Source organism: Artemia sp. Qi Xiang Cuo, chromosome 9 (genome assembly GCF_049724085.1).
Source record: "Artemia sp. Qi Xiang Cuo chromosome 9, ASM4972408v1, whole genome shotgun sequence".
Classification (NCBI taxonomy): domain Eukaryota; kingdom Metazoa; phylum Arthropoda; class Branchiopoda; order Anostraca; family Artemiidae; genus Artemia; species Artemia sp. Qi Xiang Cuo.
In genome coordinates, this window is record NC_142802.1 from 76,549,862 (window position 1) to 76,575,289 (window position 25,428).

General features: G+C 34.9%; 1 protein-coding gene across 1 annotated transcript in view; it reads left to right on the top strand.

Moving 5' to 3' along the window:
• Positions 1-25,428, top strand: part of hwt (SH2 domain-containing adapter heavyweight) — a 251,695-nt gene that overhangs the window by 66,695 nt on the left and 159,572 nt on the right. Inside the window, exon 3 of the mRNA XM_089094872.1 lies at positions 10,598-10,696. Within this exon, the coding sequence (XP_088950998.1) occupies positions 10,598-10,696 (99 nt within the window). The remainder of the gene's footprint in view (positions 1-10,597; positions 10,697-25,428) is intronic.

Here is a 25,428-nt window from a genome sequence, read left to right on the forward strand (position 1 = left end):
GGATTAACGGAACGCGAGAAATACATAAACAACTAAAATAAATTGTCATTGAAAATCCAATTTGAATGTGTGTTTTCTTGTGGACTTATCCAGGACAGTCGTTCTAAGAGATTGAATTATATTTGAAAAATATACGGGTAACTATCCGGAAACTATACATAAATAAACGGCCCCTGCCCCCCCCCCCCCCCTCCAGTCATCCAATCGAAATCTTAAGATAACCGTTTTGTTCATTGTTGTTCAAAATTCGAATGTCTAAGGCTTTGGTGGTGATACAACCCTCCATAGTTCCGTGGGAAACCGCTCAACTGTATATTGGTATCAGGCGCATTAATATCACGCGTATCGGTATGGGCGTATTTGTTATTGGGTGTTTTGATATCGCCTGTATCTTAGACAAATTTTTAGTAGATATATAAAACATATTGCTCATATATACGTCCTTCCTTCCTATAAATGCCACCATCAGCAGGTTACAAATGTCACTAAAAAACGGCATTTTGGGTGCCTTGTCTCAAGTGGAAAAGCTGGGGCGACTGGGATACCAAAACTTTTTAGTGACGTTTAATGGCTCATTTGAAAGCTATTGCTCATATCTGCGTGATTTTTATCAATTCTACCATCCGCAAGTGTGAATAGCACTAAAAACAGGAGCGTAATTTCGTCAAAACCCTGAGGGGAGGGGGGCAAAGGTGGACCAAACTTTCCCAGATCAAGTGAAAATTTCAGTGAGAAATAAAATAGAGCCTTATAGTACGATAAATGAAAACAAGAAAACTAAAGAAAACAAGCCCGTTTCTCTGAATTATGCAGGCTTATTTTAGTTTTGACAAGATTTTTGAAGAAATTAAATTTCAGCTGGGGGGGGGGGGCAAACTGGGGTACGGATGGGTCAGTCGCCCCCTGCCCCATATAAAATTACGCCCTGCAAAAATAAACAACACTTTTGGTGTCACTTCTTAAGTAGATAATGCAAATATTGCAAACATATAAATAAAATCTACAAACGAATTCATCGAATTCATCTTACATCGATCTTTTATGTAATTACCTGAACTTAGTAATTACCTTAATTACCTTAACCTATTTAATGACTTTAATTACCTTAGTCTTTATCGTACCCCATACCCTTAAGTAGTTACCAAATAAGTTCTCATTCTGGTATTATAAAACAAGATTTATAGTAAATCAGTTTGTAAGGTGATAATGAAAAAATGTGGAGAAATGTGTCTGCATATCTAATACTTTGATAGAGAATTGTCGCATCTTTGGGGGAGGAGATGTTTTCGTAATTAACAATTTGCCAAAACTCATAGTTTGGAGCTTATTCTTAAAAAGTTAAGTGCATGAAACTCTTTAATAGAATTAAGCTCTAACTATCATTATGCATTCAGTATTAAATTAAAGTGTTTAAGCTAATCTTGACGGGGAAGACTCAGATGTAATTATGTTCTAAACTATTTTGGTACTTATCTCTTATAGGTTCCACACTCAAGTTCTTCACCCATTGACGCATTGTGAAACCGGTTTCTTTCGCTAATTTCTTTCACCTTAGCGTGAGCCAAGACCAAGACATGTGACAGAATAGACAGGAAATATATAATTGGGGCTATATATTTGCACATTAGGGGTGGGGGGCTTTGTCAAAGTATTTGGACAGTGAGAAGATAGAAAAAAAATTCTTACTTCATAATATACAGAATAATTGTACCCAACACATTTCGCATGCAGACCCGCTATACTTTATCTCCTCCCCCCCCCCCTAATTTGCAAATATATAGCCAGAATTTGTTTCTAAAATATTATATTTTCAGTCATACTTAGGTATATTTCATTAGGATTAACCTAACTTCATTTCTTGAGCGTGGTGGCTATAAGAGATCAGGACCACTATTTTATGAAGGAAGGGGAGTTAGCACTTTATTTAAAAGATATTTGCCAAACCTTTGAGACTCAAAATATCATTGTTGAAAAAAAAGAACACACACAACTGATACGAACCTGACATCACGTCAGGCTGATCGTTTGACCATGATTCACTAATCGATTCCTTTATTCATAAAACTATGTCGCTATTGAATATAGCTATGATTTTGAATACATAAGTAGTTACCCAATAAGGAACAAATTATACCATAATTCCTATGATCACTAGTCTCATTAACCAAGCTTACATAGGCTACCCTTTACTAGGTAGTCATTAGTATCAAATATCAATTGGGTATCGACCTTACCTTTTTTAAAACTTTTGCTATGATTTGTTCATAGTAGCGGCCAAGGGACTGTTCCCTCTCTTTTGTAGGTGTTTACGATTTGTGTCCCCAACCCAGCTTTGTCTACCTCTGAGCATATAGAGTTTTTGTGCCCCTCCGGTTATACCTTAGTCACCTATTATGCTCATCAACCTGGTGTGAAACCCCGCTTTCCAAAGTGGTGTGGTTTTTATTTAATCTTGTCCATTATACTGTCGATTTACTAGCTGGAACCAGTGACTTCAAATTTTAGTCATCGGCAATATATTGTTCAATATGCTATCGAATATATTTTGTTCAATATATATTATGCAGTGCATAATATATAATGCAGTGCAGTGCATTGTGCTGCAATCTCCTGTATTTCACATTGTATTATTAAAAATAAAGGGGTGGATCAAGCCAAGTGGCTATGAAAGACGCATATACATAGTTTGGTTAGGTAAAGGATCTTTTTATGAGTAGCTCAAACTTGGACGTTACGAGAAAAACCGTAAGATTCTTCATGCTACGGTGGACGACTCCCCTCGGTTGCGTGCTGTGGTAAGAAACGACCTTGCTTCGTGCATGCTAAGAAGGGGGCATAAATTATAGAAGCCAAAGATGAAAGCAGGGTCAGAAGCAGAAAGTCAGGTAAATACACCAAAGGAAAATGTGCAACCCCTTGGCTTAGAACGAATCTCTCAAAGCCGAAGTTCATTGGGCAGCAGGGTTCCCATATTAGGTATAGCGTGACATTATTCGTCAAATACCAATACCGGCTCTTGTCCAGAGATGAATCTGCTAATTTTACATAAAAGGTGACAATTCATTTTAATCCCAAGATTGGGTGTTTAGATTGGCATGCTGATTCTCCGCCATTGTTATTTTTACCTGATATGGAAGGATTATAATGCGCAATAGAAAAGTTAGCAAATAATTTTTGAAGCTATCAGTAGGTTTATTTTAAAGTAGCCACATATTTCTGATGGTCATGATAGAACATTGAATCTTGCCAATTGCACCTTCTGTTTATGTGGGTTTTTTTTCATATTTATACTTGTTAATCATTACCTCCCTGTCCTTGCATATTCTTTTATTGATTGTCCTGTTTTTTACCTGTATGTCTTTGATGTCGCGCAGTCATGTTGCTACCTTCAAAACTATTGTTTGTCCTGAAGTCCCAGATTCCACGCCCAAGTTCTCCCAAAACGGCCTTCAACCCTTCCAGTACTTTTTTCTATATATTCTTTTAAAATAAAAACTATATACATATGACAGTTTTGAGCACGATTTTGATAGTCTAGCTGAAAAGAGAAGTAAGGTCCCTTACAGAAACTTCGAGGCTTATTTGAAATTAAATACAAAAAAAACTGTTTTTTTTTAACTGAAAGTAAGGAGCAACATTAAAACTTAAAACGAACAGAAACTATTACATATATGAAGGGGGTTGCTCCTCCTCAACACTTTGCTCTTTACGCTAGAATTCTTTAGTACTTTAAAAAGGCTTCTTATTGTTTTATTCAAACGAACTGTGTGTTTCAGGAGTCGTTCTTAAAGAATTGGGACAAAATTCAAACTTCAGCGTAAAGAGCGAGATGTTGAGGAGGAGCACCCCCCCCCTCACATACGTAATAATTTCTGTTTCGTTTCAAAGTTTTAATTTTGCTCCTTACCTTCAGTTGAAAAAAAGCTGTTTTTTTACTTAATTTATCGTTTTTTAAATAATGCCAGGAAATCTGGCTCTACCTCCATGGAAAAATCCCTCCTCCCCACGGATATATTCTCTAGACAATTCAATCCTGGTAAAAATTTACCCCGGGCAATTACCCTTAACATCTCCACGCGCAAAATTGAGTTGGTAAAAAAAAAAGCCATAAAAAACTTCGTACTGGAATTCTGGCAAATTCCCCCAGTGTAAATTTCCCTTGAAAAATTCCCTCCTGGAAACTTCCCTCCCCTTGGAAAATTTTCCCGTGGAAAATCACCCCAGCAGAAAATTCATCCACCCCCAAACCCAAAAAGTGTATGCATACTTCCCAATAACATACTATCCGTAAACAATAGGCAAATTTAATGATTTACGGACTAAAAGACCTTTTCCCAGGGGCTGTGGGTGGTCATGATATCTCCAAAGGCAAAGTTATTCTCCCTTTCAACTATGCTGAACAAAATGGATACCTCAAAATTTTGATCGGATGATTATAAGAAAAAGGGGCGTGGGAGGGGGCCTAGTTGCCCTCCAATCTTTTTGGTCACTTAAAAAGGACCCTAGAACTTTTAATTTCCGTTCGAATGAGCCCTCTCCCGATATTCTAGGACCACCGGGTCGGTACGGTCACCTCTGAAAAAAAAAAAAATTAACACGTATCCGTGACCTTTCTTCTGGCAAAAAATACAAAATTTCAAATTTATGCAGATAGGAGCTAGAAACCTCTACAATAGGGTTTTCGTATACGCTCAATTTGATGGTGTGATTTTCCTTAAGATTCTATGTTTTTAGGGGGTTTTATCCCATTCTTTCGAAAATCAGGTAAATTTTTTCAGGCTCGTGGCCTTTGATGGGTAAGACTAAACTTAATAAAACTTATATATTTGGAATCAGCAAAATAAGCCAATTCTTTTGATATATCTATTGGTATCAAAATTCCGTTTTTTAGAGTTTTGGATACTATTGAGCCGGGTCGCTCCTTGCTTACAGTTTCCTACCACGAATTGTAGTTGCATGAAATTGTTGCAATTGTAAGTTGCATGAAATCAAAAGTAAACACAGTGTTGGGTGAATTTACTATGTACTTAGAATGATAAAAAGAACAAGAACTTGGCAAATTTTGGAGGATTTGGAGTAAAATGTATGCAAAAGTATGGGGGCACCATCCTTGATAGCAAAAAGGTTTAATAGATACCAAAGCCAAAATCTTGTTTTATTGTAATAATTGGGTGTATAAGTTTGGCACCAAATTAATAATTATTTTTGATATGAATAGCTTGTTTTACACCTTTATCGAAGGTTGAGATGACTTGGGCACGATGTGCGGATGAATAACGACATATTGCCAAAGATTGTCCATGTCGGCCAACCGTCTAGGGCCGAACGAAAAGCAGGTCGTCCCCGGTCGGGGTGGGAGAATGTCGCAAGGAAAGATTTAAGGGAAATTGGAACTTCCTGGAAGAATGTAAAGAGCGAGGCTTCGAATACATTGGGATGGAGGAGGGTCGTGCGTAGCTGTGTTGGCCTCAGACGGCTTGGTGCTGCAGTGAGTTCATAGTAGTAGTAGAAGTATTACTGGATTTTGTTTTATTCTTTTCTTTTGCTTCAATTCTTGTCAAAGCTTGGGCTTCCTTTTCAATTTCATCTATCCATCAATAAATTCGACTAGCTTTTGAGTTTCCCTTGAAAGTTTTACACCCGTTTTTTTGTTGTTGTTTTTTTGAAGCACCTATCATTTGATATCCAGTTTGTCCTCTAAACCGCCGGCTTTCATCTAAAAAGCAATTTATTTTCCTTTACAAGAGAATATTCTTTCCAGTGACTGGAGACAGCTTTCCAGCGCATGACTAATGTCTAAAGCGGTGAGTCATCATCTGGATTTCAGATACGGTAGAACATCTTCTGAGCAGTTAGATATTGAGCATAGACTCTTGCTAAACCTATAGGAACTAACGAAGGGTGAAATGCCAGGTGATCACTCTTTTCAATCTATCTTTTTTCAGATGGACATGACCCTAGAAAATAGAGAATAAGAATAAATTAATGTAATACATTTTATACTATCATATGGACGGGGCTGTACCCGTGGGTGTAACTAGCAGAAGTGACGTCACCTTGAAAACACATCTTCTCTCCAATAAATTCCTCAAAAGTGAATGTAAAGTTAATATAGAATAGAGTAAACCTAAAGCTTTGAAGTCCAGATAAAAATCTCTTTTGTTTTTTATTAACGGCACCCACTCAAAATATTAACTGGATTATTTGCAAAATACTACAAAATCCTTTTTGAGCCTCGAGCATAGTTTCAATACTTAGTAATCCAGTCATTGGCTTATGGGGAAAATTGATCACTAGTTTAAGCCCTTTGGGTGTGGCTATAAATGCAGTACTTTTGGATGTGCTAAAAAGAATATGCTTTCAGAATTTCCTGAGCTCGTTTACAAGTTTAGACGATTTATGGTACCAACAATTTTATTCAGAACTTGAAAAGGAAACAACTATGGAACTCTGCAACAGTTCATTAAAAATAAGAAACATCAGTACTTTCTCTTTTGGACGGGGAGATTTATACCTATTCACAAAAAAAATACAATATTTGACAGCATATTTGAAAGATTATCACGGTAGTTGACTCATGAAGACCTTGTTCTGTTGGAGACTAAAATTTGCCTGACTTTAAGCTTGCATTTCCGTTATTTTAAATCGGTTTCGTAATAAATGTTTCACCAAAAAAAATAACAATAATTGAATAAATTACAAATACGAGTTTGAAGGGGGAAAGCAGTAAAATAAATATCGGATTGAAAGCAAACCTAATAGGATTCAGAGGCGTCACGTGTGGAGGGAAGGGGGACACCCCCCAATGCGTTTATCCAATCGGTAAAAAAATTGAGCTGGCATAATAGTGACAGGAACCACCAGTATTGTAGTGGTCCATTATTTTGTAGCTAAATGGGTTGATGGAAATATAAATCGGTGAAAGAAGATCAGTTTCAGCAGGCCAAAAAAAAGTAGTTTTAATCGCCATATCACCTAAATTAGTCGGTGAAAATGGCCAACCAGTCGGTAAAATCAATTTCCCCCACCCCTAACATTTTGGCTAGTGAGGCCTCTGGTTGGTCTGCTACTGCAAACTCGTCGCAGTGTTAAGCTGCCTGAGGCGGACATTGTCAAATAGCCTCCTCAATTTCACATTCTTCAAAACCTCTGCTTTGGCCACGGCCCAAGACAACCCTAGGGATTTCTCTGTTTTTATATGTCATCCAGGCTTAATTTTGGAAGTCCATCCATTGCCTTATTTAAAGCAACTATTACAATTAGCACAATTAATTCAGGTCCATGGTCTTCGCTCATTCGAAGGACATGCCAAAGACATCAACAAGAGAAGCTTTCGAATATTCAAACTAATTTATCTAACCCAAAAAGTTTGTGGGAGGGGGTATGGAAATAGTACCTTAAAATAACAAATAATTAACTATCTTAAGCCCAAATACCAATATTTTTTTGGTGACGTTCTGATAAATCTTCTCTTGGATTTAGTTTTCTCATCAAGGCTATTAACACAGTATATAAATGTTAGATTTTACAATTATCTTTATATCTTTATAATAATAAAGATCTTTATATCCTTATAATTATCTCCTTATTATAATTATCTAATTACCTTTATACAGTTGCTATTAGCCACTATTCTTGTTTTGTTAACGATTAAGACCTTATGGGTTTGTAAATCGTAGTTTGCTGTTGGCGATTTCTTTGGTTAAACATTTACATCCTTCATCTGACTTTTCGGTCTTCGGCATAGCATAAGGTCCCGTGTTGAGTACTTCACGGTCAGGGGCTATTACACAGAGCATGCTTTGTGTTCAGTAAAAATATAATAGTATTTAATGAAATTAAAAATTTCGTTTCAGGTGAGAGTAAATTAACAGCAGGAACGGTCAAAAATTAAGTGTGTATAAAATCTTTGTAAATACGGTTAACTAGGATCTTTAGTGTATTAACTTCTGCACAATCATCATCATATTGGGAAAAATGGCAAGTGACCAATCTAATGAGAATTAATGAGTATTGAGGCATCAACACTCATTTTAATAATCAATTAAAGTGTGTAAAAAGGCATTAGCTAATAAACTGTTCCAGGTTCCCAGTTAATTTGCATGAAATATGAAGTAAATATAAATTAAATTGAAATTTCAACATGGACATACCTGGAATTAGCCTTAACTACTATTACTACTAACAACTCACTGCAGCACCATGTTGCATGAGGCCAACACAGCTGCGCATGCTCCTCCTCCATCCCAATCTATTCAAAGCCTCCCTTTTTACACTCGCCAACGAAGTTCTCATTTCCTTTAAATCTTTCTTCACGACGTCCTCCCACCCCAGACAGGGACGACCTGCTTTCTATTTAGCCATAGACGGTTGGCTGAAAAAAAGGACATTTGGCAATATGTCATCCATCATTTGCATACTGTGACATCGTCACCTCAACCTTTCTTTTATTAGAGCTAAATAAAACGGTGTTGAACCACATTTTTTGTATAACCTATTGTTTGAAATACAGTCAGTAAGCCGGTACCCAGAACAATCCTTAAGCAATTTCTCTGGAAAACATCTAGCAAATCTTCATCCGTTTTTCGGAGCGTCCATGCTTCAGAGCCATATTTGACCATTGTCATTACTGTAGCTTCTAATATTCTAATCTTGGTTTCCAGACTTATCTTCCTATTCTTCCAGACTTTTTATAACTGTGAAAAAACACCCTGAGCCTTGGCTATTCCATTTTTAACATCTTCACTGCTCCCACCATCTTTACTGCTAATACTACCAAGGTAAGTGAAGAGGTACTGCCCACCTGATCAATCTTTTCATTACCCAACGTCACCTTTTCATCTTCACTTATTGCTAGCCTTAGTGACTTAGTCTTCCTAACATTAATTTTCAAACCAATTCTAGCACCCTGAACTCGCAAAACCTCTAAAACTTCATTCATTTTGCTCACACTTTCATCTAGGATGCTCCGTCTAAAAATCACATCTTGCGTACCTTCTCTTTTTCCTTTAGTGTCAGTACCTCTGTATCATCATTTTTCGCCAATGTTTCCCTCAAACATCTAGTTTCCAGAGACAAACCCGAAGATTAGAAACTCGGGTAGTTAAATAGATAAATCGGTAATGCCATCTAACCACGCACGAATCAGTTATTTAAGTAAATAACATTATTTAAGTAAATAGAAGATTTCACTGTCTTCTAGTAAACCTAGTATCTTTGAATCCTGTATAGTATGTTTTAAGCCCAAGAACTAGGAAGTAGAAGCGTACCCAGGGAATAGTAAGGTGGCTCGGTTCTAGGACCTTCTCCCCTAACGAAATCTCAAGTTTCCCTCATAATGTCTCACATTTTTAGCAATGTTTCACAAATTTTCGCGGTTTAAAATTCTTCGAAAGGTGTATTTTCTTTCAAAGTTAACTTACATCCTGTTTTAGGAAAAAATTAATATTATGCCAGCAAACTGCTGCATATTTGAATCTAACATCGGAAATAATATCTTAATCTAATGCTATTTTTGTTATTTTTTAAATATTCACAGATTTCTAAAATTATTTGGGTTGGGGAAAAGCAGAAGGATAAAAACAATGTTTTGGAAGCTGTATTCTCCCCCTCCCCTGTACCTAGTGATTTTACAGCATCTGAAGGACATCTATTAGGGTCATTCCTTTTTACCAAACCCTGAAAGGTGCTTCGTTGCACTAAGTTGTTGTCTTCTTATCGAAGCAAAACTTACGTAGTTCTAAGAATCGGGAATGTTTATGCATGTATTTTAACCTATTCGCGATTATGGGCCGGTCAGAGTATTCTTTAATCAGTACTAATATAAGCATGAGAAGAAGGTATTTTATTATAGGTGTGGCTGCTGCTATTTGTGCAGCGCTCCCTTAATACAATCTACGGAGATTGTTCTTGTTAGATCTTAGAGCCAATTCCAAAATTTAAGAATTCAGGCTAGATTTTCCTAACAAATACAAATTTGCAAAAATGCAATATGCAAATTTGAACCTACTTTTTGAGTGTGCCTCCTTCTGCTAGCTCATCTTTAAAAGTAGGTTATGTCAGGTTTTATTTATTGTTTACTCAGTCTTTGACCTAATTTTCATTGTGGGATCAAACTCATGATCAATACAAATTAGAATGCGATGAAAATCATTGTGTTCAGGCTCCACTTGCGGCTGGTTATATTGTTTGCAAATGTATTTAGTGTGTTAAAAAATCCTCTTTCTTCAGTGTGTTGCCTCCAGTTTTTGCTATTCCAGTTTTCTAACCAGAAGCTCGATTTTTCTTTATTTAACTTGTGGTTTTATTTTTGATGAAATTTTCATTTTTTCTTAGTATAGTCTTAGCATAACAATGAAATTTCTTCAAGATTATACTTGAGCATGCCTATGCTGTTCCATTTTATTGTGTTGTTAAAAAAAAACCTCTTACTCCAGTACGGTACCTCCAGTTTTCGTTCATTATTCCAGTTTTCTATTTTCCTCCAGTACCTCTTGGTTTAGTTTTTGTTATTGGACCTTCCTTTTCATTAAATTCATTTGGGCATTTAAACCATGTCTATTTAAAGTCTTAGCAAAACATTATAATTTTTTTCCAGGTTCCACTTGAGGATAACTATGCTTTCCCTTTGGACTTGGTTGTTAAAAGAAAACCTTTAGCTCCAGTGCGGACAATTAGTATTCAGAGAGAAAGAAAGGTAATGATCAATATTTTCTATTTAACTACCATTATACTATCACTTTAAATGGTTCAACACTAAAACATTGAATCCACAAATCTGCGGCCCGAAACAATCCTTAAGGATGGTTCCAAAATTTTACATGACCACTTTAGCTATTTATTAACCTTAATAGAATTTACAGGTAACCACTGTTTCATTACTGTGCACGGGGGGGGGGGGTCTTTATACAAATCTCATTGAAGTGGGGAGGTGTGATATACAAGTTCCACCTGTTTATTGATTTTTGTTTTAGGAAAGAAGAGATGTTAAATTGTGTTAGGTAGAGACAGAAGGGATAAATAATACCAAATAACGAAGAGTTATTCAACGAGGAACTGGTGCCATACTTTATGCTCGTTATGATAACAGCATAGAGGTGTAAAACGGGTTTGGCGGTAAAGAGGTGTTCACAGAGGAACTGTTGCCATGCTTAGGTACTAAGTATTAGGCATACGATCGTTATTATGTTAAGATGGAGGTGCTAAAAAGTGTCTGGTGGTGAAAAGGTGTTTGCCGAGGATTTAGTGCTAGGCTTCAGCAGTAGGTATTACACTCGTTACGGTGTACACTCGTTATCTGGACACGATGGAGGTGCTAAAAAGTATTTGGTGGAGACAAGGGGGTCAAAAAGGAACAGGTGCTAGGCTTAGGCACTATAGATACAAGCTATAAGCTCGTTATGATGACAGGGTGGGGATGCTAGCATTCCACGATACTGTATGAAGTAAACAGAGTCAAAACTGGCAAAAGAAGAAAAAATCATTAAGCGTAGACAATTTACAATACTAAAAAAAAGAAAAAAAATTCTAAATGAAAAACTGCTATAGTCACAATGTCATTTGGCCTTTTTTGTCAAAACAATCAAACTGATTTTAATCTTTTCAAAATGTTACAATGAAAACATAAAGTTTTTCATTTGGAAAAAATTTAAAATGTAACTTTTTTAACTTTTGAAATTAAATCGCACTTGTAATTGCTAGAAATTGAAGAAAAAGAAAACGACGTAGTGAAAAAGATGGGAAAAAAACCATAGCAATAACTACGGAAAGAAATGTTCACTTTTTCTCGACGTAATACCTTGAATTAGACTTCGGATGAACCCAGTTATTGAACTCTCTCAGACAAATCTAGTGAATGAATCGGAAGTTATTATTTTACTTTGTATAAATATATTAGTCATAATTTGATAGATTTAGTATTTCTGCTGATGACGATCGCTGCATCTGTGGTTGAAATATCCAGACTTTTGTATCTGTTTTCATTGTCTAATAGATAGACTTATCCCCATTTGAACGTTTATTTGTTCCAAATGTTCACTATTAAAAAGACCAAAAACCAACTAAAGTTATTTAATAATCATTACAATATAAAATTATCATTTTTATACTTTATTTATTTGTATGATTTATTTAAAGGGGTTTACCACCCTTGGAGTGGCTTATTTTTCCAAAATGTTTTGGTTTGTTCGAGTTTTAGTTTGTACATATTTGCTCCTGTTTAGGTGTGTGCATTTTTTCATTTCCTTTCTTTATGTTATACTCCTTCGTCATGCGCTGTAGTTTTGATGGGTTATAAAATAAATAAATTAATTAATTAATTAGGAAGTAAAAACCCTAGCTTTGTCTGATTACTACTGTTTTTTTGTTTACTGTTCTATTCTTCTTTTTTTCATTATTATCATACCAAAATGGTTCGCTTTAAATTTATCTCTGGTCGACTTGTAATTTTTTTTTACGTTTTAAACTTAAGTTTGATTTTGTGTAATTTTGGCATTTGTTTTAATCTAATTTAAATTCTAGTTGAAGAGATATACATTATTCCTTTTGATCCTCTTGTACGATTGTTCTGATTTGCATTTGTTGTTCTTTATATTGATTTTGTTTTGCATGAGTTTTGTTTAGTACGTGTTTACCTTTTATTTTCGTTTGTGACTTCACTTTTTTATAATGTTAATGGGTCAAAAATCAATTATTATTATTATTACAAAAAGCATACATTGACAATAGGTATCTCTACGTTATGGTTTGCTATAAAGATATATCAAATATATTAACACGAGATAAAGACATTTGGATTTCACTGCTTTTTCCTTCCAATATAACTTTCTACTCTTTTAGACCTACAATTTTTCCTTTCTTTAATTGAATTTATTTTAATTGGGGAGGTTCCTTTATGTCTTTCAACTAAACGTGCAGAGGGAAAGTTCATTTTCAAGTACTTAATTGCCCTTATAAAGGACAAATGTTCACTTTGTCTACACTTTAAAGGGATTAAAGTGCTCTCACTAGGTTAGCCACCAATTTTGATCCAGTGCTTGGATTTTAGAAAATCTCTTTTTGTTGCAAATTGGAATTAATTTGTACAAAATTTTACGCTCTTATTTTGTTCTATCTTAAAGTTGGTAATAAATTCCTAGAACTAACTTGAAAAGTTTTTTTTGCAAATTGTCACTGATAGCCTTTGTCAGCTGTGCTATTTCAGTACAATCGATCATTTTTTTATTTTTATTTATCTAATATCCAAATATACCATACAAAATTTTATTCATTTGTTTATTATTCTAGATCCAAATCAGCTTGTATATCAGCTAGTTCATCCAAGGTGTTAAGACTTGAGTAGCACAACCGAAATCCAAAAAGGGGTGGACAGCTCGGTGCCTTAAACGTTCTTTTTCATTTTAGGGGTAGACGTTTCCGAAAATATTTGATTTGCAAATTATTTAACTATTTTTTTTTTGTAAATTATTACTCTTAGATTTTTTTTTATTTTTTTTTTTTTTTTATTATTATTTTTTTTTTTAGTGTTATGAAAGCTTGTGCAAAATCACCAAAAAAATGCTATATTTTGACTTTTTGTCTCTATTCTTAAAGAAAGACTCCTGAAATACAAGGACCGTTCAATTTGAATGACAAGTATTTTAAAGAGCTTTAAGACTTTAGCGTACAGAGCGAGGGATGAGGAAGGGTTACCCCTCTCATATACGGAATTATTTCTGTTTGTTTGGAGTTTACAAATTGCTCGTTACTTTTAGTTGAAAAAAAACTCCATTGTTCAATTTAATAGAGCAAAGTGACAATAGGATTTACTGATTGAAAATTTTTCAAGGGGTAGGCCGATATGATACATAAGAGTCTTTACAAGGGTTGACTCTGAGTTGACACATGAACTTCAGTAGTGTGCCTTAAAGTAGCATGTTAAAAGATGACATTTCCGAAACTGTCTAAAATGCAAGTTGCTTTTTGCATCGAATCAATTTTAGGAACGGGGAAATATATGTTCTTTTCCACGAATTGTCACATGTATTTTTGTTTTGAAAAATTAAACATGACTCAGATGCCTTAACGTTGGCTTCAACAATAAGGTTTAAACTTCCGTGTCCAAAAACGGCAAGTATAATCGTATTTTTCGTTAAAATTATTATTCAAGGTCAAATCCAAAAACAAAGTCAGAAAATAAAGTCATTATTTATACATTATTAAATAAATAGCTGATAACATGTAGTGTTATTTCATAGAAGACAAGTTTTTTTTTTAATTCAGTAGTTGTCTTCAGGATTCTTGAAATAACGAAAGAGCTTACTATTGGCTATTTCGAAGTCAACGCAAAATACATAAAGACGCAATAGATAAAGCTGTGGTCAAATATTTAGCAAAAGGGCTAGAGATTTTACTTATTAAAAACCTTCAAGAAGTACGCGATACATTAAGAGTCTTTACAAGGGGTCAGCCGCGGCAATAAAAGGAAACGCGGTCTGAGTTTTCTAAATGTTATTAACGATCATTGGTTTGAGCAAGGGCACAGTGGCGCCAATTCACGAAAATGTGGGGGGGGGGCAAGGATTTTTTTTCGATTTTTTTTTTAAATTAAGATGCAAAAAAAAGAACAACATTTAGCAAACATACCTAAAACAGGGGGTAGCGGCGAGGTCGCTGCTTAGCAAAATCGTCGACTAATCTGTCCAAATCCAGTTTCTTTACCTCCTCTTTTTCAACGGCCATTATCATGAGATCACTGAGTCTGTCGTTTCCCATCGTCGATCGCAGATAGTCTTTCACACGCCCTAATGCCGGGAAGAATCGTTCATTACTGGCAGTGGTCACAGGCAAAGTAGTAACTAGCTTCATCAGTTTTAGCACTGCAGAATAGGCAACTGGGAGGTAGGATAAGATTTCGATAGCTCGAAGAAGATCCATTTTTGAAATATCACTTTTTGACAGATGCAGCTTTGAAAGAGAAAGCTGGGATTCTATGTCATGGTCGTCGACACCGAGAATCTCTTGATAATGACACATAACTCTTTCCACTTTCGAAAGTTCGAGAAAATTGGAACTTGAGGGGTCGAAGGCAGATAAAGCGTCAAGCAGAGGCATATTTTGCATGAAACGTTGGTCCATCTCACTTGTGAAACGATCTATTACCTCAAAGTACAGAAGTTTACTGCAGTCTGATTCAACTGGCTGACTTATATTGCGTTTACCGGTTGTTGAGTTTGACAGAAAGCCTTTGAGACGAATGAAAATGGCTTGACTTCTCTTGTTTCGAGCACTGGTTTTAGATTTTGGAGATTTCGATTCATGGATATCGTTTAAAGCTAAGAATTCAGATATGTTTTTGCTTAAGTTTTTCCATTCGTCATCATTTCTCAGCTTTTGGAGTGTCTCATATGTCCCAGAAATCAGTGCAAGTGCCTTATAAATCAACAAACTTCCGGATTGAAGTTGCTCTGATAAATAATTTACAATGACTAATACTTTTTCCATTATGTGTAAAAATGAAACAAAAGAGGCAGAGTTGATTTTGTCCAGTAGTCCTTTTGCTTCACACGCTGCCTCGCCGTTGGAACTATCAGAGACTGCGGCAAGCACAGCAACAATACAATCAAGTCTGGCCTTCACCTTCGAAATAGAGCGGACTGTGTAAAACCAGCGAGTCTAGACGGTCCTATCAACCTCCCAGACTGTTTTCCCGCTAATGCGCTGGGATTCCACAACTAGTTCGTGTCGTGTATTGCTGCATGATGTAAATGCGTAAAGTATTTGCACCACAGAGGAAAATTCAGAAAGTTTGCTGATATTTTTGTGGCAGTCAGTCAAAACCAAGTTCAATCTGTGGGCGTGACAGTGTACATAAACTGCATGAGGCACCTTCTCCCTAAACTTTGCTTGAACTCCGTTAAATTCCCCACTCATGACAGATGCGCCATCATAACATTGGGCAATACACAGCATCGAATCTACACCAAGCTTTTCTATAGTTTCACAAATCGAGTTGGATCAGCTCTCGGCGTCTAATTTGTGCATGTGATAGCAGCCGATTGGTCGCTCCACTACTTTTCCATTTGAAATGTACCTGAGTAGGATCGCTAATTGTTCTTTTCTAGAAACGTCTTTTGTCTCGTCGACAAGAATAGCAAAGTAATTAGCTGATTTTACTTCTGAAATAACATCTTGGCGCAAGGCATTTCCTATCAGTGTAACTGCGTCATTTTGGTACTGATGACTGCAATAGTGACCATATCAGCACTGTAACTTGGCCTTCAGCTTTTCGTCGCCTTTAGACATTTCCTCCATCAATTCAACCAAATTACCCCGGTTTGCAGATGTTTCTGATTCGTCATGACCCCTCAAAGCAAGACCCTGGCGGCCAAGAAAGCAAATAGTGCGAAAAATATACTTCACATGATCTCTATTTTCCTGAACCTCTTGAGATCTGGATTGAATTAAGGCATTCGCTATAGATTTCGAAGTATCAGTACTCATTATCTTAAATTCCGTCCATGCTGACATACAATGCCTATGTCTTTCAGAACCATCATGTTGCTTTAATAGAGCAGAACTGTCTTTCCACTTGCAAAATCCTGACTCAATGAAAGCCCTTCTTCCAGCAGTTTCTCCAGCCCTTAGAGTCCCCATAGAAAAATGGCGGCAAGCAAAACAAAACACGGAATTCAAGTTTTTTGAGTATTCAATCCATTCATAAGTCTTATAGTAATGTGCACTGAATTTCCTTCCGTTAGAAGTGGAAGCCGGATATCTCTCAAGAATAGGTTGAGCTGGTTTGTCGTGATGCGTCCTAGAGATATATGAGAGAGTTTCTTGACTGCTACTGGAACCCGCAAGGGGTTCAGCGATGCAGACCGAACTTTCATGTTGATCTGAGCCATTTATTGTTCCGCTTGTTTCCGAAATATTGTCACAAGTGGGGGAATTTATCTCAACTAACCCGAGACTTTGGGTGCTGACACTATTGCCAGTTTCTTGCACTAAAGTTTCTTCATTTTTCTTCCGCATTTTCACCGAAAAAAAATCCAAAGTTTGTTGTCGCTTTTTACTCATAGTTAAACGAGTAGTAGACAATGACCTCACTCAGACACGGCAAGAGAAGAACTGAAGAAACACGTAGAAAGTCACTTAGAAAATCACTCCCATACTCCACGGTGAAACTACCCCGCTTAGAAACCCCATAAACCAATCACTTACATTTCCTGTTCACGACAGTCCCATACACTCCACTAGGACTAGTCATCCCATAAACTATTCAACAACGTCAGGAATCTGCTGACCAAAACCCCTTGAAGCCCTAGAACACATTTCCTTTCCCAGCTACTTAAAAAGGCAATATACAAAACTCATAGTTTACAACGAATTCTTCACAAGAACAATAACGAAACGGGTACTGACCACATGAAGCTTAGTTTTGAATGAACCCTACTCGGAAATAAAATAGTATAGACGCGCTCGCTCTTAGACATTTCAAAACAAGATTATATAATTAGGGCACCAGTTTGTTGGTTGTATTTATTGGACCAGTTCCTGGTTTAATATAGCACATAGCTAAAATAGAAAATAGCTGTGAAATATAAATAAGAAAGTAATTTTCAAAGTCTAGGGGGGGGCATGGCCCCCCTGCCCCCCCCAATTTGCGCCCCAGCAAGGGCAGTGAACGGGAATAAACCCATCATTCCATTCTCTGTGTTTAAAATAAACACAGCGACCATTATGTCGCTGTGTTTCGGCGACCTTTGTGGATTCCCAAAGTAGACTTTTGACATTAAAATATCAATTTCCCAAGTATTTGTGTACTTGAGAAAAAGAAATATGAAGTGTTTTGGAAAAAAGAAGGAATTTTGAATATCTCGTGAATCAAATAATTAGAGGGAAACGGATTGAATCAGTCCATAGGACTTACTCAGTTTAACAGAATAGGCTGACAAGACAGGTTTAATAATATTTTTACTGTAGCCAGGGTGAGAGATAAAAGGGTAAGTTCTATATCGCTTCCTACTGAGAAAATGAAACTAAAAAGCAGAGAAAAAAAAACAATTAACTGATAAGCATTGATTCATTCAAAAAATAGATTTCAAGGTCTTGCTTTTTATTCTGGAACCAAACTAGATTATATTAGCTGGTTAATTAAACACCTTAAGTCCTGTGCCCAACTAGATTATATCAGCTGGTTCATCCAACCTCTTTAAGACCTGATTAACACAATCAGAAGCTAAAAAGGCAAGTGTATACTACATTCGTTCTTTCTCTTTTTTAAGGATAGAATTTTCCCAAAAATATTCGATTCCTATTAGAGAAAGCCAGAATTTTGGAAAGCCTCTATTTTCTTCATGATTGACGATATCACAGTAACATTTTAGAGACATGATTCGAAAGATTTTCCACATTAGTTGCTTAGAAACGACATATTATTGTAGACATGGGATACGCATTTCATTTGCCCTATATAAAGCCAAATATCGTGGGAAATGGGCCTGGAACGTAAATAAATAGACCCTATCCAGACTCGTTAGAAAAATGTATGGTACTTGTGTAGAATCCGGTAAGTACGCGAGAAGTGAAGTTTCGTTAATGCTAATGAAAGAAAATAAAATAGGATGAAAATATAATAGTTTACGAACAAATTTGGTGTATATATTTGTGAATTAGGGGGGGGGGGGGTAAAGCAGAGAATATGTTAAATACGTAACCTAACCTAGGTACCTTTTCCGCCCCTTCAACCCCCAAAAAATAAAGTTTAAATCTTTGTGACGGAGTGAGCAACACCTCACATGCAGAGAAAATTAAGCATCTTCAATTAAGCATCTTGGTCTTTCTCAATGCGGTCTTTATCGCGTACTTACCGGATTCTACACAAGTACCGAATTTATTTTAAAGGCGGCCCCATTTTCAGGGAAAATGTTCAAAACCTTAAGGGAAATAATATAATATCAAGATCTGGCAGGAGGGGGGGGCACGACTCAAAAGATTACCCCTTGCACATACCTGATTTTCAATGTGACTATTGGGATTCATTCTTATTACCATCATAAGGCTATTTAGATAGTATAAGGCATTCACTTGCCAAAACTATGAACTCTATAAAACATAACAAAGAAAAGAAACGAAAAGCTATATTGGGGGGGGGGAGGGGTTGAGATTATACAAGAGTAATCATTGGTGAAATAAAATAGTGGATTGCACGTGTTTGTTCTTGCGTTAGTACATGAAAACTTTTCAGAAAATTTAATATTTATTTGTTCAAATTTCACAAAAAAGGACTAGTATCTATTGGTCGATTTTTTTGTCGCTACATGGCATTAAAAGTGCAGCCATCTAATATTATCTCATAGGAGGACATCTGTTCAAAGAAAGGAGAACATTGTTTTTTTTTACATTTCTAATCGGCCAATTTCTAAAATTAACCAAAGCGTAGATGACGTCTTTTCCAACGGATGTGTCTTTTCCAATTCAGCCAAACTAAAAGAAAAAAATGTAATATATTTAAATGACGTTTTTCACAAATTGTTTGTATCGTAATTGTCTCTACCACGATCTAAAGGTCTTATCTGACATTTTCAGACCTCTGAAATAACAGCCCAAAATTGTTTGGGCTATTGTTTTCAAAGGGAGGATAAACAGGGCAATGTGTGATGAGTCATACTTTAATCCTCCTTATCTGTATTACTCTGGCGATTCTCCTTCTAATAATTGTTAAACAAAAGGTTTTTGGAAACAGATATAAAGTGTAAACTATGGAACTCGACCCCTGGGCGTGACCGCAATAAACTGTATCTTATTCTAAAGATAATGAAATTGCCAAAGATGGTGATGAAAAGAGGGAATTTTTTTTGAACGGCCATAAATATATAATTTAAATGCAGTTTTTATGTATTGTATATATATTAATATTGATATTATATTTCATCGATGTTCGTTAAGTCTTTGCAGATAATACACAGGCACGTACGCCATTTTTTTCGGGGGGGGGGTAATGAAAAATATGATAATTCGAATAAGAAGTGCCAAGAAATTTAGGATTTCGGGGTTGGTTTCTGAGGCCTCCCTCCCTTCCTGCGTCCTTGATAAATATATAATAAGATTACAATCTGAAAAGGATTTCTTTTAAATTGACTGAAATGGATTACAACATAATTTAACTTTTAAAATTCAAGTCATTCAAGATTCAAGCTATCTCCTTGATATTCTTCTAATCCGTCTCATTTGCGACAATTTGTAATTTCCTACTTCATTTTAAACATTAAAATAGCGTTAATAATAATAATATATATATATATATATATATATATATATATATATATATATATATATATATAGCACTATTTTAAAAGTAACAACTTTCATCAATATAATTCGACGATATAAGAAAATCCGCATGATTTCAAAGTTCAAACAGCTTCAAGTGACAAAAAACCTGATAAAACCTAATGAGCAAAATTTAATTATTAAATGCTTAATTTAAGCTTAATTATAATATTATAATAAGGGAACTTTGAATTTCCGATATTTCACTCCAGTAATTCCAGATTATGTAAATGCATACATACAATACACAATTTCATAACCTATAAGGGACGAATTTGTGTTTTTTTTTGTCGATTTTTTTTTTCGATGAAAATACCAGAAAAGAATTTTTCAACGAAAATGCCAAAAAATTATACTCAAAATCTAGGAGTGGGGACAAAAAATCTAAGGAGGCAATTTTTTTTTTTTCAACGAAAATGCCAAAAAAGGCATTGTAAAAAAAATACCTAGGAAAGGTATTTTCAAATGAAAAAACCAAAAAGGAAAAAGTTAGTTTTTAAATATAGGTGGGGACACATAAATCAATGGTTTAAATGCCCCCCCCCCCTCCCCAAAAAAATAAAAAAAATTCGCCACTACCTATAAAATAAAACTGTTTAAAAAGTACTGACAAGATTAAAGGAAATATTTAGATGCAATTACAGTCATTGGCATACTTTTCAATTCAAAAAAAATTGTATTTTCAAATCCTTCATCATACAGAATGAAGATAATGAGGTTGAATTAAAAAAAAAAAAAAAAAAATCAGCCGCTAATATACGTTTTTAAGTTTTGTACTGGTAATCAAGTAAATGGCTAAAAGATGAAAATGTTCAGAGCTTAACTTTCCTCCATATTTTTTTTTCTTTTTGTTTTTGATGAGTGTAACCAAGTTTATAAGACAGTGCACCTGATTGTGTCTCCCGTTTTCCGCTACCTGGTGTATTTTTTGGAGCGCCACATGTGCCGTACAGTTTGGAATTTTCTCCCGACGGCTGTTATCCCTGGAAACCCGTATTTTCATTCCTTTAGAAGAAAGTTCAACAGACACAACTGTATAGAAAAAAAAATCTAGGTAATGGTTGAGCAGTTGAACATTAGGTCCTAGTTTTTAGCGACCTGGTGCCACGAAAAACTGGGCAAACAAAATGGCCGAATTAGTTGGCTTATTATTTTTTGTTTTTTTTGTATGTTGGTCGTAAGGATATCCGCTTCATTTTGTTTCGTATTTTTCTTTCTTCTTCGTAGGCTCCCTCATATCGGTTTTACCTGTTTTAAGGCATGGAGACATTTAAGATGATAACTTATCCTTAGAAAGAGGTGTTTGTTTTAGCAGAAATCAGATATTTGATTTTGATATTCCTTAATGAGGAGAATAATATGCATCAATAAATTTACTACTGGATCGGGAAATTCTTTTTAAGAACTCATCTCTAGATTCAGGCAACAAAAAGATTAGAAAGCTTCCAAATCTGCTTCAGGCCTTTTTCTTGGGGTGGGATTTAATGAAGTTATGGACCATTTTCAAATCGATCAGAACCATTTTTATGGATATGAACTATAGTCTCTGTATTTTCTGTGGGTAGGCTGTTCGATATTCTAAAAGGAAAGGGGAAGAACAAGTAAGAAATGAGAACTGAGATTTAGTCTATTGTAAATACCTCAGTCATTCAGGCGGGTACGCAGGGTCGGGGTAGGGGGGGGGGTCTGGATCCTTCCCAATAAACTTTTTCCGAATTCGAACACACTTTCTATGCAAATGATCAAATAACTTTATTACCCCCTTCCCCGAAAAAGAACACCTGTGTACGTGACTGCAGTCATTACTTCAGTTACTACTTTAGTTTACAACTGCTTCAGAATATGAGGGCATCCAAAATGGAAACTTATCGTTAGAAAAAAAGATTTGCTTTAGCAGAAATTGGATATTCATCAAACAATTAAAAATATAATTCACACTAAAGGTTAATATACAATATTAGAACTTAGAACGAGCAGTATGAATCATATAAGAAGAAAGCTTAAAACAAATAGCCCGATTGGAATTTTTTGACGGGTCCCTCTATATATTGATTTTTTAAGTAAAACTAAAAATTAGTGTATATATATATATATATATATATATATATATATATATATATATATATATATATATATATATATATATTTTATAATAATAATTTGCTAGCTAAAAGACAAACATACCATTCGATGAACCTTTCAACGTTTTTTCCAAACACAGTAATTGCTAACGTCACAAAAACCCTGTTGAACCCGTCTTGAATAAATTAATGGATCCTTAAAGTGATACCTCGTCCCAGGTAAGTATGCTGAACTTTTTTATGGGAGAGGGGGAGGGGAAAAAATTAAAAGAATTTTGTTTCACGATTTGAATAAGAAGTACCCAGAAATTTGAAAAAATTCGGATTTTGGGGAAGCCCCCAAGGTCTTTCCCTGCGTTCGTCCAAACCTTGTTCCTTATTTTTTTTTTAATGTGTTAGCAGAACTAAAATAAAACAGTACTATTCAATTCAAAATCGAATTCTAAGTTGATACTTCATAGTCTATTCCAAATGCAATGATTCTTTATGGGCTACTATAATTAACTTCTTAATTTAACTCTCCTAAATATGCTATTTATCAACATTGCCAAAAGTTGAGGAAACGCAAATCAAGAAGCTTCATTAAGGTAGGAAGCAAGATTGAATTTTTGATATTCAATTAAGAGATTTATCGTATTCAATTGTAAAATACAGTCATTTGAAATAGATCAGGGCTTCTTAAAAAATTTTCATTCACGACCCTATTTATGATTTTGAGTTTCCTGGCGACCCTATATAGATACAAAAGATAAATACATATTTTTTTTAATGATTTTTATTTATTAGGTAACAATATACATATAGATATGAAAATATTTAGTTTTAGAATTCGTCTAGAAATATACAAAAATATAAATTAAAAACTGCTGAAAAATTGTAAAATTGTAGTTGTTATAGTTAAAAAAAAACTATATGCCCTATTTTTCGTAAACATTAAAATTTTTTGCAATAAAATGAATAAAAGGGAATTCTAACGTCTTTGTTCGCTCGAATATATTCGAAGTTCGAATGTGCTGGACGAAATACCTCTTCAACAAAGCTGAGAAATTAACTTAAGATAAATGTGTTATGTTAAATGGCAGAAGATTGTTTAACGTCATATCAGCAATTGTGGGAAACTCAATTCTAGTTCTGATCCGGAATTCAGCTAAGGTTTTTTTTGGAGATTATAGTTTTAGTTTGACTCACTCAAAAGCTCAATTTCTCTTGAGCTTTAAGTGGCATGTCGGCTATCTCACTTAAGCCAATCCAAAACGGCTTTTGAATCCAAGCTACCTTTTTGAAATCAATACTCAATATAAAATTGTACAGAACTATCATTCTAGCAATTTTAACTGATCTAAAATAATATTTTCAATAAACATTTACAATGATTTCTCTCGATTATAAGATTATCGACACTGGAAAACATCTCGAACGAATTGTTCTCTATCCTAATTTCAAATATTGAATTTTTAAATAATATTTTCAATTTTATCATTCGAAAAAAATATTTCGCAATTTCTTTCCTTGAAGAGACAAGTCGACATCGTTTAATTTCGCGAAAATCTCTGACAAATAAGACAACTTGGTTAGCAATAAGTCATTTTGAAAAAAGCAGCAAGTTAATATTTTCCTTTGGTTAAAAAATGTTTCGATTTCATTCTTTAATGACAATAATCTTCAACTTTGACCTCTTCAGAACATTCTTAATTCTGTATGTAATAATAAAGTTGTGTAGTTGGAATCCTTATCCTTACATATATTTGAAAATAAGCGACTATCAAGGGCTCTTAACAGCATACTGAAGCACATTGCTTAATTCTAATGCTATTTTTTGCTACTCTGTGAATAAGGCAGTGAGCAAAAGTTATATGATCACAATGAGCAGCTTCAAAAAAATGATTTAAAAGCAATATTTTTGCCGGTCATTGCTCTTGCACCATCTGTATATATTCCACAGCAACTTTTCCATTCTAAGCATCCAGTTTTTGAAAATTCGTCAACTTTACGATATATGTCTTTACCTGTAGTATGGTCCTTCGTAGGACGACAAAATAACATCTCTTCCTTAGGGGCGGATCCAGGATTTTTTTAGGGCGGGGGGGGGCGCAAACGAGGTTGATCCGATAAACGTGCGCTAGGAGCAAGTTTAATTAACGCAAACTTGCGTTAATTAGGTAAATTACACTACTTTAGACTATGTTAGGGGGCGCCCCCCTCGATCCGCCACTGCTCTTCCTCCGCGCTTTCTTTATAAACACACCTGTGTATTAACAACTAAGCCGATTTAGTAATATCAGTTGTTTTGTTCAACTGAATTGACAATTTTGGGCTTTCTTTTAACTCTTGTAAACATTTGCCCTAATTTGGTCCTTCTTAATATCAGAAATTCTACTTGAGACAGTGTCATTCGACAAAGGAATATTTTAAAAATCATTACCATATTTACTTCCATGTAGTATTTCTACATTTTTAATAGCGGAAGGTAGTACAATATCTTGTCCGATGGTGAACGGCTTTTTGTTTTTACCAAAGCAGTATGACATTCCTTATGCCGCTAGTATATTTTTCATTAATGTTTCATTAATGAAAAATATAATATTTTTCTATATTTTTCATTAATAGTCATAAATTTTTCAAAGATTTTTTTCTTTATTTAAAGATGTATACAGTCTTTCAAAATATTCTTTTCGTTTATTGACGAAAGATGCTTTGATTCAAGATGTCTTTTTAATTTTAATTGTTTCCTACTCTCCAGAGCCAATCATTTAGTGCAGTTCAAACAAAGTGGTTGTTCATAACCCTTACAATTTTGAAATGTAAAGCTAAATTGAAGAAAAGACTCATAATTTTCTTTTTCGCACATTAGATGCCTGTTTTATAAAACTCTGTTTTGCCCGAGGAGACTTTGTTGCATTACCATCTGGGTCATTTACCATTCTTATATAAGTTCAGCCATTTATCCAAGGCCAAAGATTATTTTGATCGTAAAATCAAATATATAAAAATAGCATATTTAATTTAATAATTAATTAATTAATTACAAAAATAAACA